The following is a 15380-nucleotide window of genomic DNA, read 5'->3' on the forward strand; positions in this document are numbered from 1 at the left end:
AAGCAGGGGTTGATATTTTACTAGAAAACGTAACCAAATACAAAGAAAGATTGTGTTAAACCCAGAAAACACTGAAGTGGTTAGTAGCCAGCCAGCAGTCAACCTGTCTGCTTCAGCAATACACAGATAGGAGTGCCTGTCTGGGTTTTAGTTCATCTGGTGGGAGATTGAAGAATATACACATGAAATCATCTAAATGTCTTGTAAACTCTAGAGGGTTAGGAGAGGGAGAGAGATTAAGACTAGGGCTCAGAGTGAGAGTTTAAAGGCTGACTGGTTGTGTCAGTGCCTATACGAGTCTAAAGGTCAAAGGTTTAATGTCAGGGGTTAGGTCAAGGGGAGATGAGAAGGAGATACAGAGTGCTCAAAATTCCAGGCCAAAGGAAATACTACCCCCGCAACTGCTGTCAATGCCACCAAAATGTCTGGTACTGCTGTAATAGCCTTTAAAACAGAAGACGGTCAGACAAAACAACATGGCTAGAGGATTAAACACAAAGAAGATCTGGGACTATTGCACGTACAGAGGCTATGTTCTCAAAATGATGAACAAAACAACAAAATAAAACAAAATGGGGAACAAACAACTAGAAAAATAAGGAACATCTTGTGTGGTGCCGAAGATCACTCTGCAAGAGTTGACCCCGTGTAAGTGATGTGTGTGTTTGTGGATGTGTTTGTGAGTGTCAGATTGACATTCAGTGTGGATTAGGACACACAAAGACTGTGTAAATGAATCATTATCATTATCAAAACACCCTTTTAACAGAACATATGTCATGGCCTCAGTCAATGGTGATAATCTAATGTTCTATAGCTCTCTGTAGATGTATAGATATATATTCATTTGTACTGTATATAATATGTATTTATAAAAAGATGTATTCATAATTACAAGTGGCATTTTGTTATATTCATTATTGCAATGAATTATTACCTAAGATGGTTAAAAAAGAGAGGTGAGTTCAGTTTTGCTACACAGTTATTTACAACAGTTTAAAAAGCAAGCTTCTGATACAGTACCTCCCCCTCCACGGAAAAACAACATGGCTACGTCTCAGTTCTTTAGACCAGGGGCCTAGCTGGCTAAATGTGGCCCTGGTCAAAAATAATGCCTTATATTGGGGATAATGTCCCATTTGAGATGAGCTTCGATACGTTTTCTTCACTTCTCACAGAATGTACAGGTTTACCTCTGTTCCCCGCCCAGAGAAGTGATACATCTAGTTGTTATTTAGCGTTACTGTCATTTCATGGATCATTTCAGTAACTATTACTCCTTTTTGTAGTTTATTTCTACAAACTCCTGTGAATCCTACGGTTGTGTTAGCCGTGTGAGTTTGGAGATATCCATCGAGTTTAACTTCAGTGATCACTGTGTTGTTTTTGCGAGACGCTAACCAAAGCGCTGTAAGAAAGCATGTTCGTCTGACCAGTTCACGGCGAAACAGCAGGTTTGTACAGTCCAATGTTTTCAGGTTTACAGTTTTATGGTCTTATAAGAGATTCTCCTGCCGCTTATTCCTCGCAGGCAAGTGAAGATGATGAAGATTATGATGATGGTGGTGTTTGTCCTAAAGCATAGTTTCCTGGTATTGGGTCAGGTGTGTGGCTTGTTAGAGGACCCATTCTATCACGTCGGCGCAGATAAAGTCACGTCTGCTTTGCTCATGACGCTGCCCAAAGTCTTCGTCATCAACATCGCCATCTTTTTGTTTATTTCGGTTCCTGTGTCGTTAGTGTGCTGACACTGTCAGTTTGGCACCTTGTTGTCCTTCTCTCCCTGTAGTTGCTGTTAGCTTGCTGGCGGTCTCTGGTCTGTGTGTGTGTGTGGCGTCGGGGTGGTAATGATGTAGCCGTGTGTGTGTGTGTGTGTGTGTGTGTGTGTGTGTGTGTGTGTGTGTGTGTGTGTGTGTGTGTGTGTGTGTGTGTGTGGTTAAGGCACAGTGTGTGTTTTTGGTTTTCAGGGTAGGCCCGAGGGTAGGGAAAGCCCTGGGTGTCTGAGGGAGTGGCCAGCATGGACGGCCTTAGGGCAGTCCGGGGTTAAGACACGCCCATTCTCACCCACACTGCCCGTGATTGACAGCCGAGCCTTGTTCCGCATGGCTTCTGTGAAGGGCAGCTGGATGGGGTGATGAGAGAGGGAAGAGAAAAGGAAAAGAAACACTTGAGTTTATATAATAGGACCCTAATGAATCAAATACATCAATCACTGTGCAAACATAGGAACACACAAATACACACACACATCTCACGCACACACATTACACAAGCATTAGCATTGAAACATACAGGTAACTGCCAAAATAAAGGAAAAAGTTGTGTAAAAGAGGAATACAAAGTATTCCGAACAAAATTATGAACGAAACATGCTTCAATTTGAAAGATTTTACTGAGTTACGGTTCATAGAAGGAAATTGAGGTCCTGGGTTGCCGTGGTTACACATGGTCTGCGGTTTTAAGGCCAGTTGGACGTACTGCCATATTCTCTACAACGGCTTATTGTTAAGAAATCAACATTCAATTCTCTGGCAACAGCTCTGTTGAACATTCCTGCAGTCAGTATGCCATTTGCACGCTCCCACAAAACTTGAGAAATCTGTGGCATTGTGTTGTGTGTCAAAACTGCACATTTTAGAGTGGCCTTTTATTGTCCCCAGCACAAGGTGCACCTATGTAACGATCATGTTGTTTAATCAGCTTCTTGATATGCTACACCTGCCAGGTGGCTGGATTATCTTGGCAAAGTAGAAATGCTCACTAAGAGGGATAGAAACAAATTTGTTCACAACATTTGAGAGAAATGAGCTTTTTCGGCTTTCTGGTTCCTTTTATTGCAGCTCATTAAACATGGGACCAACACTTTACATGTTGCGTTTATATTTTTGTTCAGTATATATTTAAAGCAGGTGCTTCCACAATGGTGTGGTTCCTGAGTTAATTAATTAAGCAGTTAACATCCCATCTTGCTTTGGGTAATGTATACAAATGCCCAGAGAGAGACCAGATTTCAACCAAATTGAACACTTATAGGAGATTCTGGAGTGGCACCTGAGACAGAGATTTCCAACACCATCAACAAAACAGCAAATGATGGAATTTCTCACGGAAGAATGGTGTCAAATTCCAGACACATGCAGATTCTACGCCAAGGTGCATTGAAGCTGTTTTGGCCGCTCGCCGTGACCCAACGCCCTATTGAGACTCTTTATGTTGGTGTTTCCTTTCTTTTAGGCAGTTACCTTTATCTAAACTAACATTGTATAAAAAAGGCAGGCAACAACATACACACAGATGCTCAGGATACGTTTCAGATACGTTTGGGTTAGACATCTGCATTTCAAGGTGACCATGCATATCTGGTGTCTGGTTTGAAAAACATGGAAGGTCAGGTTTTCTATAGTAAAGTGAGGATTTGTACAGTAAGGTAAGGTTTTGTAAAGGGAGATTTTGTACAGTAAAGTGAGGTTTTGTACAGTAAAGTGAGATTTTGTACAGTAAAGTGAGGTTTTGTACAGTAAAGGGATGTTTTGGAGAAAAAGGGGAAGTGAGGGTTGTTTCCCAGATTTAGAATTATAGAGAGAGACTGACTCCTGTTTTGTCATGGGCAACACTTTATAGGAACACACTACTTATTGATACACAATGTGCCTATTGCTTTCTTTGGAAATGTTCTGGTTATCTCTTTTGCACCAACAGGTAAAAAATGTCATATTTTCTAATCCCTTCTTTTTATCCTTCAGTAATGTTGGGACTTTGTCAAGCAACTGGTAACCAACAAAAAAAGCTACATTTACCATGATTTCTGTGTTAATATGGAGAAATGAAAAATAATCTCTGTTTTGTATACATACTAGTTGTGTGGCTAAGCTGAAAATGTAGACCCAATAGTAAACCTTGTGATAAAAGCACCCAATTTGGCACAGAGGTAGATAGATTTACACTACCATTCAAAAGTTTGGGGTCACTTAGAAATGTCCTTGTTTTTAAAGGAAAGCACATTTTTTTGTCCATTAAAATAACATAAAATTGATTTGAAATACAGTGTAGACATTGTTAATGTTGTAAATGACTATTGTAGCTGGAAACGGCAGATTTTTTGTAGAATATCTACATAGGGGTACAGAGGCCCATGAATAGCAACCATCAAGTCTATCATTTTAAAAGTTGAATTGATCATTAGAAAACCCTTTTGCAATTATGTTAGCACAGCTGAAAACTATTGTGCTGATGAAAGAAGCAATCAAACTGGCCTTCTTTAGACTAGTTGAGTATCTGGAGAATCAGCATTTGTGGGTTCGATTGCAGGCTCAAAATGGCCAGAAACAAAGGCATTTCTTCTGAAACTCATCAGTCTATTCTTGTTCTGAGAAATGAAGGTTATTCCATGTGAGAAATTCCTAAGAAACTGAAGATCTCATACAACGCTGTGTACTACTCCCTTCACAGAAGTTGACTGGTGTTTTGTGGGTACTATTTATCAAATCAAATTTTATTTGTCACATACACATGGCTAGCAGATGTTAATGTGAGTGTAGCAAAATGCTAATGAAACTGCCAGTTGAGGACTTGTGAGGCGAGGCATCTGTTTCTCAAACTAGACACTCTAATGTACTTGTCCTCTTGCTCAGTTGTGCACCGGGGCCTCCCACTCCTCTTTCTACTCTGGTTAGAGCCAGTTTCCATAACAAAAATATCAATTTCCAGCTACAATAGTCATTTACAACAATAACAATGTATTTCTGATAAATTTGTTATTTTAATGGGGAAAAAATGTGCTTTTCTTTCAAAAACAATGACATTTCAAAGTGACCCCAAACTTTTGAATGGTAGTGTGCAGTATGTACCCTGAAGATATATAGATATGGAGACAACCCAGATTTGGCCCCTGGTGGGCGTGGCCGCTACTACAACAACAAAAAATACCAAAAAATGTAAATGCATATTTATCTTCCATTCAATGTCTCTATTCCAGGTCGAGAGTCTCATCTTTCAGATACAATTGGAACTAAAAGTCGGATGGCACCGGCGCCCTTATCGCCTATATCGCCCATGTCGGTGGCCATCTTAGGTCGTACCGGTATGTCAGATTAGCTCAATCGGGCAATTTCCTAGCCACTGAGTATCACAGAAACATGACACTTTGAATGAATAACATCATTTCTTTCAAAACAAGTGGCTATGGATGAAATTGATCTAAATATCATTCAAAAAAACATACAAGCCTGTTTTATTTTGAAACATCAAATATGACGATAAATGTGTGCTTTAACAAATATATGCTTATTTTGGGGAATTTAAACCATTTTACTTGTGTTACAAAAGGTTAATATATATATATATTTTACTGCTAGACAGACAGTCTCTTTGCAATCATTACCAATTCAAGGTAAAACATTATCTCAGTTGGCACTTTTAAGACAAAAATACGTTGTCACTTTTAGGGTTTGCATCAATAAGCAGACATCCTCTATAAAGTGTTTTGTTGATTTGAGCGTATTCTTCTCTAACTCTACCTCATTTGGGATGTTTTGGGCATCTCGAGTTCTAGAACTCTGATAGGGGGCTTAACTGGTCCGTAAAACGCCAGTCCTCCAATGAAGCAGTCCTGCTGGTTTTCTGTTCTCCCTGATCTGGTACCTAACTGGTCAATCAATCAATGACCTGCTAACCAAGGTCTTAATCAGTCACTTGTTAGAACAGTGTTAAAACCAGCAGACACTGCAGGCCTTGAGGACAGGAGATGTGCACCAATGTTCTAAATTCTTATGTGCTGAATGTGTAGTGTACAGAGTATGGACAGAATGCAGGTGTATAACATCATCGTCATCATCTGCAGCCAAAGACGATGGAACCAATCTGCAACCTGCCCCCAGAATCCTCTGGGGGGAAGCGCTATACAACAACGATCAGAAAAAGAAACTGAAACTGAAACATAAGAAGCTGTCACAACAGAACAAAAAGGAAACAACGTTCCACAATGCTTCACCACGGTCACAACACTGGTCGGCTGTTGCCAGAGGCTACACGCACAAGAAACTTCACACCAGCCCACCTATAGGAGGCCCTAAGTCCTACCCCTATATCTTGACCCCCTCGGAGCCGTATACGTTGTACCCCTCTCTATAAGTGGCTAAATTCTGGGTGCTGGGAGAGGGGCTGGGGCAGTGAGGGGGGCTAAGGTCCACCTTCATGCGCTTGGCCTCGGCACGCGACTTGTAGCAGAACTCGACCAGGGCCACCAGCATGGCTAGGCCCAGACCCCCCACCAGGATGTAGAAGACCCCAGCCACGTTGCTCAGGCTCAGGGCCTGGGAGGACTTGTCCTGGGAGGGGCACGGAGAGCACAGGTTTAGAGAGAGAGACAGTGGAGCTAGTGAGACACAACAGGCAGCTTTAGAGTATCATCAACATCATGACTAAGTCTTAGTTATTTTTTTAAATCACAATAACATCTACTACTTTAACAACAACAGCCACTACCACTACTATGACTAGTCTGCTAGGGTAAGCATTTATACTACTGCCATCATAAAAGCTCATTACCTACAAGTGCATATAATACATATATTACTACTACTATGACAGTACTACTTAATCTACTACATAGCTACTACTAATGCATGACTACAATTAAAGTAAATAAACATTTATTGTATTTTTACAAGTATTAAGTTGAGGATGACTTGTACACCGTACCAATTAAACTATGTTCAGTCATTGTATTGGTCAGGCTTTTGGATGAGTGATGATAAAGTATTCTATTCAGACAGTCTTGGTGAAGGTCCCTAGGATTTTAAGAACTTCAATGGCATTCTTAAGAGTTCTCTGATGCTCTAAGAATGTCTCAAGTGTTCCTCTAAAGACATCTGTAGTGTTTAAGGACATCTTAAATATTCCAAGATTATCTGTAGTTTTATCAAACTCATGATGTTTCAAAGAACCTCTCCACACGTTGACTTGTCTTCTACCTAGAGTAACCCAGAGAATAGTAAACTGAAGGGTATTCTGAGATTAAGCCCATTATTATGAAGGCCATAACACATTTTCCAGAATTTATGCAGTATTATTATTTTTGCTTTAAAATCCTATTATAAAAGGCAGATGTGGCATAGGCAGAAGACTAGCAGTGATACAACTAGAAAGGTATTCAACAGTAAATCAATTAACTATTATCATTTGATTATTTAGATTTAACTGATGCTAATTCTAATGCAAATCCTAGTCTCCAGGCTAATCTGGAGGCGTGCCTGTCTGTCACACAGTGAGGGTGTTTGGTCCCCCACTCTGCCCGTGAGACTGACCTTACTTCCCGAGTCCTTGGGTCCACACTCGCCCTTATCGTACCACCATTTGTTTTTCAGTTTGTCTAAGACGCCTGCTTCACTCAGTTTCAAAACCGCAAGGTTTACCGGGGTTCTTGGCGTGTAAAAATAACATAAATAACATCATAGGTCATGTTATTTTATGTTATTAGGTCACATACAGTCAGAACTGTCACATAAATGGTACTGCTTGGTAAAAGTGACCCAGTCTGGGTCCCACTGAGTACATGTGTGTATGCTCATTGGGGGGGCTGAGGGGGGCGAGGGCTAAGCGAGCTACAGACATATGAGTGGGACCCCCCTGTATCACTTCAGGTAACACATCCATACTGCCCCAGCCGACGCTACATACGCAGAGGCAATTACTGTGAACACAGAACTATTGTCAAATCAAATCAAATCAAATTTATTTATATAGCCCTTCTTACATCAGCTGATATCTCAAAGTGCTGTACAGAAACCCAGCATAAAACCCCAAACAGCAAGCAATGCAGGGCCTTATCACATTGGGAGAGGGGACTGCATGGGACAACTTACGGCACGTCGTTAACAAGCCCTGAGTAAGAGATCTGAAAAGGAATCCAAAAGGCACCAAACAATAAAGTACATTATCTCTCAATTTCATCTCATTCATCCTCCTCTCTATCTCTCCCTCTATTTTCTGACAGGATTCTAGACCACACTCCTCTCTCCAGAGAATACACTACCGGGTTCTAGACCATACTCCTCTCTCCTGAGAATACACTACAGGGTTCTAGACCACACTCCTCTCTCCAGAGAATACAATACCGGGTTCTAGACCATACTCCTCTCTCCTGAGAATACACTACAGGGTTCTAGACCACACTCCTCTCTCCAGAGGAGACACTACCGGGTTCTAGACCACACTCGGAGACACTACCGCGTTCTAGACCACACTCCTCTCTCCAGACAATATACTACAAAGTTCTAGACCACACTCCTCTCTCCAGAGCAGACACTACAGGGTTCTAGACCACACTCCTCTCCCCAGAGAATACACTACAGGGTTCCAGACCACACTCCTCTCTCCAAAGCAGACACTACAGGGTTCTTGACCACACTGCTCTCTCCAGAGGAGACACTACCGGGTTCTAGACCACACTCGGAGACACTACCGCGTTCTAGACCACACTCCTCTCTCCAAAGCAGACACTACAGGGTTCTTGACCAAACTCGTCTCTCCAGAGAATACACTACTGGGTTCTAGACCACACTCCTCTCTCCAGAGCGGACACTACAGGGTTCTAGACCACACTCCTCTCTCCAGAGCAGACACTACAGGGTTCTTGACCACACTCCTCTCTCCAGAGAATACACTACAGGGTTCTAGCACACACTCCTCTCTCCAGAGAATACACTACAGGGTTCTAGTCCACATTCCTCTCTCCAGAGGATACACTATAGGGTTCTAGACCACACTCCTCTCTCCAAAGTGGACACTAAAGGGTTCTAGACCACACTCCTCTCTCCAGAGCAGACACTACAGGGTTCTAGACCACACTCCTCTCTCCAGAGCAGACACTACAGGGTTCTTGACCACACTCCTCTCTCCAGAGAATACACTACAGGGTTCTAGCCCACACTCCTCTCTCCAGAGAATACACTACCGGGTTCTAGACCACACTCCTCTCTCCAGAGAATACAATACCGGGTTCTAGACCATACTCCTCTCTCCAGAGCAGACACTACAGGGTTCTAGACCACACTCGGAGACACTACAGGGTTCTAGACCACACTCCTCTCTCCAGATAATACACTACAGGGTTCTAGACCACACTCCTCTATCCAGAGAATACACTACAGGGTTCTAGACCAAACTGCTCTCACCAGAGAATACACTACAGGGTTCTAGACCACACTCCTCTCTCCAGAGAATACACTACCGGGTTCTAGACCACACTCCTCTCTCCAGAGAATACACTACAGGGTTCTAGCCCACACTCCTCTCTCCAGAGAATACACTACCGGGTTCTAGACCACACTCCTCTCTCCAGAGAATACAATACCGGGTTCTAGACCATACTCCTCTCTCCAGAGCAGACACTACAGGGTTCTAGACCACACTCGGAGACACTACAGGGTTCTAGACCACACTCCTCTCTCCAGATAACACACTACAGGGTTCTAGACCACACTCCTCCCTCAAAATAATACACTACAGGGTTCTAGACCACACTGCTCTCTCCAGAGAATACACTACAGGGTTCTAGACCACACTCCTCTCTCCAGAGAATACACTACCGGGTTCTAGACCTCACTCCCCTCTCCAGAGAATACACTACCGGGTTCTAGACCATACTCCTCTCTCCAGAGAATACACTACCGGGTTCTAGACCACACTCCTCTCTCCAGAGAATACACTACCGGGTTCTAGACCACACTGCTCTCTCCAGAGGAGACACTACCGGGTTCTAGACAACACTCGGAGACACTACCGCGTTCTAGACCACACTCCTCTCTCCAAAGCAGACACTACAGGGTTCTTGACCACACTCCTCCCTCCAGAGAATACACTGCAGGGTTCTAGACCACACTCCTCTCTCCAGAGAATACACTAGAGGGTTCTAGACCACACTCCTCTCTCCAGAGAATACACTACCGGGTTCTAGACCATACTCCTCTCTCCAGAAAATACACTACCGGGTTCTTGACCACACTCCTCTCTCCAGAGAATACACTACCGGGTTCTAGACCATACTCCTCTCTCCAGAGCAGACACTACAGGGTTCTAGACCACACTCGGAGACACTACAGGGTTCTAGACCACACTGCTCTCTCCAGAAAATACACTACAGGGTTCTAGACCACACTCCTCTCTCCAGAGAATACACTACAGGGTTCTAGACCACACTGCTCTCTCCAGAGAATACACTACAGGGTTCTAGACCACACTCCTCTCTCCAGAGAATACACTACCGTGTTCTAGACCACACTCCTCTCTCCAGAGAATACACTACCGGGTTCTAGACCATACTCCTCTCTCCAGAGAATACACTACCGGGTTCTAGACCAGACTCCTCTCTCCAGAGAATACACTACCGGGTTCTAGACCACACTGCTCTCTCCAGAGGAGACACTACCGGGTTCTAGACAACACTCGGAGACACTACTGCGTTCTAGACCACACTGCTCTCTCCAAAGCAGACACTACAGGGTTCTAGACCACACTCCTCTCTCCAGAGAATACACTAGAGGGTTCTAGACCACACTCCTCTCTCCAGAGAATACACTACCGGGTTCTAGACCATACTCCTCTCTCCAGAGAATACACTACAGGGTTCTAGACCACACTCCTCTCTCCAGAGAATACACTACCGGGTTCTAGACCATACTCCTCTCTCCAGAGCAGACACTACAGGGTTCTAGACCACACTCTGAGACACTACATGGTTCTAGAACACACTCCTCTCTCCAGATAATACACTACAGGGTTCTAGACCACACTCCTCTCTCCAGAGAATACACTACAGGGTTCTAGACCAAACTGCTCTCACCAGAGAATACACTACAGGGTTCTAGACCACACTCCTCTCTCCAGAGAATACACTACCGGGTTCTAGACCACACTCCTCTCTCCAGAGAATACACTACCGGGTTCTAGACCACACTGCTCTCTCCAGAGGAGACACTACCGGGTTCTAGACAACACTCGGAGACACTACCGCGTTCTAGACCAAACTCCTCTCTCCAAAGCAGACACTACAGGGTTCTTGACCACACTCCTTTCTCCAGAGAATACACTACAGGGTTCTAGTCCACATTCCTCTCTCCAGAGAATACACTATAGGGTTCCAGACAACACTCCTCTCTCCAGAGAATACACTACAGGGTTCTAGAACACACTCCTCTCTCCAGAGAATACACTACAGGGTTCAAGACCACACTCCTCTCTCCAGAGCAGACACTACAGGGTTCTAGACCACATGCCTCTCTCCAGAGAATACACTACAGGGTTCTAGACCACACACCTCTCCAGAGGAGACACTACAGGGTTCTAGACCACACTGCTCTCTCCAGAGAATACACTACAGGGTTCTAGACCACACTCTTCTCTCCAGAGAATACACTACAGGGTTCTAGACCACACTCTTCTCTCCAGAGAATACACTACAGGGTTCTAGACCACACTCCTCTCTCCAGAGAATACACTACAGGGTTCTAGACCACACTCCTCTCTCCAGAGAATACACTACAGGGTTCAAGACCATACTCTTCTCTCCAGAGAATACACTACAGGGTTCTAGACCACACTCCTCTCTCCAGAGAATACACTACAGGGTTCTAGACCACACTCTTCTCTCCAGAGAATACACTACAGGGTTCTAGACCACACTCCTCTCTCCAGATAACACACTACAGGGTTCTAGACCACACTCCTCTCTTCAGAGCAGACTCTACAGGGTTCTAGACCACACTCCTCTCTCCAGAGAAGACACTACAGTGTTCTAGACCACAGGCCTCTCCAGAGGAGACACTACAGGGTTCTAGACCACACTCTTCTCTCCAGAGAATACACTACAGGGTTCTAGACCACACTCCTCTCTCCAAAGAATACACTACAGTGTTCTAGACCACACTCCTCTCTCCAAAGCAGACACTACAGGGTTCTTGACCACACTCCTCTCTCCAGATAACACACTACAGGGTTCTAGACCACACTCCTCTCTCCAGAGAATACAGTACAGGGTTCTAGACCACACTCCTCTCTCCAGAGCAGACTCTACAGGGTTCTAGACCAGACTCCTCTCTCCAGAGAATACACTACAGGGTTCTAGACCACACTCCTCTCTCCGGAGCAGACACTACAGGGTTCTAGACCACACTCCTCTCTCCAGAGAAGACACTACAGGGTTCTAGACCACACTCCTCTCTCCAGAGAATACACTACAGGGTTCTAGACCACACTCCTCTCTCCAGAGCAGACACTACAGGGTTCTAGACCACACTCCTCTCTTCAGAGTAGACACTACAGGGTTCCAGACCACACTGCTCTCTCCAGAGAGTACACTACAGGGTTCTAGACCACACTCCTCTCTCCAGAGTAGACACTACAGGGTTCCAGACCACACTCCTATCTCCAGAGCAGACACTACAGGGTTCTAGACCACACTCCTCTCTCCAGAGCAGACACTACAGGGTTCTAGACCACACTCCTTTCTCCAGAGCAGACTCTACCGGGTTCTAGACCACACTCCTCTCTCCAGAGCAGGCACTACAGGGTTCTAGACCACACTCCTCTCTCCAGAGAATACACTACAGGGTTCTAGACCACACTCCTCTCTCCAGAGAATACACTACAGGGTTCTAGACCACACTCCTCTCTCCAGAGAATACACTACAGGGTTCTAGACCACACTCCTCTCTCCAGAGCATACACTACAGGGTTCTAGACCACACTCCTCTCTCCAGAGAATACACTACAGGGTTCTAGACCACACTCCTCTCTCCAGAGCATACACTACAGGGCCAATATTTCTGCTTTTACAGTAATTCCTCTCCTATCTCTCTCTCCATTCCTCCCCTCCTCTCCATTCCTCCCCTCCTCTCCTTCTTTCCCCCCTCGTTTCAGACCGAGGGGAGTGGAAGTAGGAGGGGGCGATGTGGTGATGTTCATCACTGATCTGTGTGGCCGGGGCAGATGCACGCATTACTTCCCGAACACGGTTGTACCGCGGTCGGAGACAGAGAGGCTAACCTTGGAGTCCCCTCCCCCGCTGCCACACTCTCCCTTGTCGTACCACCATTTATTTTTCAATTTGTCCAACAGGCCCTGCTCGTTGAGTTTTAACACAGCCAGGTTGACCGCATTTCTTCAGAGGGATAAAACATAGTTGGTCAGAGGAGGGATGGAGTATCAGCCAATGATGAGCCAATGGGATGAGGAAAAAGGAACGCCAGTGATTGGTTGGAAGGCATCAGATTAGAGGACACACACAACCCTCCAGAAAACCCTCTCTCTCTTTCATCTCTCTTCCAGCTTTTACATCCCACCTTATTATAAAGACATATTTGAATATCGGAAGCCCATTGGTTACATTGGTTATGCCAGTTTGCTGTAGCTAAATCAACATATAGAGAGAGCCAAATAGCCCAAACCCCTTTCATTCAGTCCACCTTTACCGCATAGATGAAGGCTATTGTCTGAATGACGTGCAGCAGGGCGAGTAAAGGGGAGTGGTGGAGCCCTGGTTAAATGTTGTGTTAAAGCCTATCTCAGTCCCCTGATGACACAGAGCTAACACCCTTCTGCTGGTGTTCTGGTCCCCGATGACACGGAGCTACACCCTGCTGCTGGTGTTCTGGTCCCTGATGACACAGAGCTAACACCCTGCTGCTGGTGTTCTGGTCCCTGATGACATGGAGCTACACCCTGCTGCTGGTGTTCTGGTCCCTGATGACACGGAGCTACACCCTGCTGCTGGTGTTCTGGTCCCTGATGACACAGAGCTAACACCCTGCTGCTGGTGTTCTGGTCCCTGATGACACAGAGCTAACACCCTGCTGCTGGTGTTCTGGTCCCTAATGACACAGAGCTAACACCCTGCTGCTGGTGTTCTGGTCCCTGATGACATGGAGCTAACACCCTGCTGATGGTGTTCTGGTCCCTGATGACACGGAGCTAACACCCTGCTGCTGGTGTTCTGGTCCCTGATGACACGGAGCTACACCCTGCTGCTGGTGTTCTGGTCCCTGATGACACGGAGCTACACCCTGCTGCTGGTGTTCTGGTCCCTGATGACACGGAGCTACACCCTGCCTCTGGTGTTCTGGTCCCTGATGACACGGAGCTACACCCTACTGCTGGTGTTCTGGTCCCTGATAATGCAGAGCTACACCCTGCCTCTGGTGTTCTGGTCCCTGATGACACGGAGCTACACCCTGCTGCTGGTGTTATGGTCCCTGATGACACAGAGCTAACACCCTGCTGCTTGTGTTCTGGTCCCTGATGATGCAGAGCTAACACCCTGCTGCTTGTGTTCTGGTCCCTGATGATGCAGAGCTAACACCCTGCTAGTGGTGTTCTGGTCCCTGATGATGCAGAGCTAACACCCTGCTGCTGGTGTTCTGGTCCCTGATGACACAGACCTAACACCCTGCTGCTGGTGTTCTGGTCCCTGATGACACAGACCTAACACCCTGCTGCTGGTGTTCTGGTCCCTGATGACACAGAGCTAACACCCTGCTGCTGGTGTTCTGGTCCCTGATGACACGGAGCTACACCCTGCCTCTGGTGTTCTGGTCCCTGATGACACGGAGCTACACCCTGCTGCTGGTGTTCTGGTCCCTGATGACATGGAGCTACACCCTGCCTCTGGTGTTCTGGTCCCTGATGACACGGAGCTACACCCTGCTGCTGGTGTTCTGGTCCCTGATGACATGGAGCTAACACCCTGCTGCTGGTGTTATGGTCCCTGATGACACAGAGCTAACACCCTGCTGCTGGTGTTCTGGTCCCTGATGACACAGAGCTAACACCCTGCTGCTGGTGTTCTGGTCCCTGATGACATGGAGCTAACACCATGCTGCTAACACCCTGCTGCTTGTGTTCTGGTCCCTGATGACACAGAGCTAACACCCTGCTGCTTGTGTTCTGGTCCCTGATGATGCAGAGCTAACACCCTGCTAGTGGTGTTCTGGTCCCTGATGATGCAGAGCTAACACCCTGCTGCTGGTGTTCTGGTCCCTGATGACACAGACCTAACACCCTGCTGCTGGTGTTCTGGTCCCTGATGACACAGACCTAACACCCTGCTGCTGGTGTTCTGGTCCCTGATGACACGGAGCTACACCCTGCTGCTGGTGTTCTGGTCCCTGATGACACGGAGCTACACCCTGCTGCTGGTGTTCTGGTCCCTGATGACACGGAGCTACACCCTGCCTCTGGTGTTCTGGTCCCTGATGACACGGAGCTACACCCTGCTGCTGGTGTTCTGGTCCCTGATGACATGGAGCTACACCCTGCCTCTGGTGATCTGGTCCCTGATGACAAGGAGCTACACCCTGCTGCTGGTGTTCTGGTCCCTGATGACATGG

General features: G+C 46.0%; 1 protein-coding gene across 8 annotated transcripts in view; it reads right to left on the reverse strand.

The window, feature by feature from the left end:
• Window positions 1-15380, reverse strand: part of LOC110507210 (glutamate receptor 4) — a 161386-nt gene continuing 146006 nt past the window's right edge. Inside the window, exons 16-18 of one of the 8 annotated variants that reach the window (XM_036965797.1) lie at window positions 7305-7419; window positions 6189-6326; window positions 1-2122 (exon numbers count right to left, since the gene is read on the reverse strand). In XM_036965797.1, the coding sequence (XP_036821692.1) occupies window positions 1964-2122; window positions 6189-6326; window positions 7305-7419 (412 nt within the window). In that variant the 3' untranslated portion in view covers window positions 1-1963. Of the gene's footprint in view, window positions 2123-6055; window positions 6327-7304; window positions 7420-13041; window positions 13157-15380 lie in introns of those variants that run through there. The other 7 variants (XM_036965796.1, XM_036965799.1, XM_036965798.1 and 4 more) reach the window with 7 other exon arrangements.

This window comes from Oncorhynchus mykiss, chromosome 27 (genome assembly GCF_013265735.2).
Source record: "Oncorhynchus mykiss isolate Arlee chromosome 27, USDA_OmykA_1.1, whole genome shotgun sequence".
Classification (NCBI taxonomy): Eukaryota; Metazoa; Chordata; class Actinopteri; order Salmoniformes; family Salmonidae; genus Oncorhynchus; species Oncorhynchus mykiss.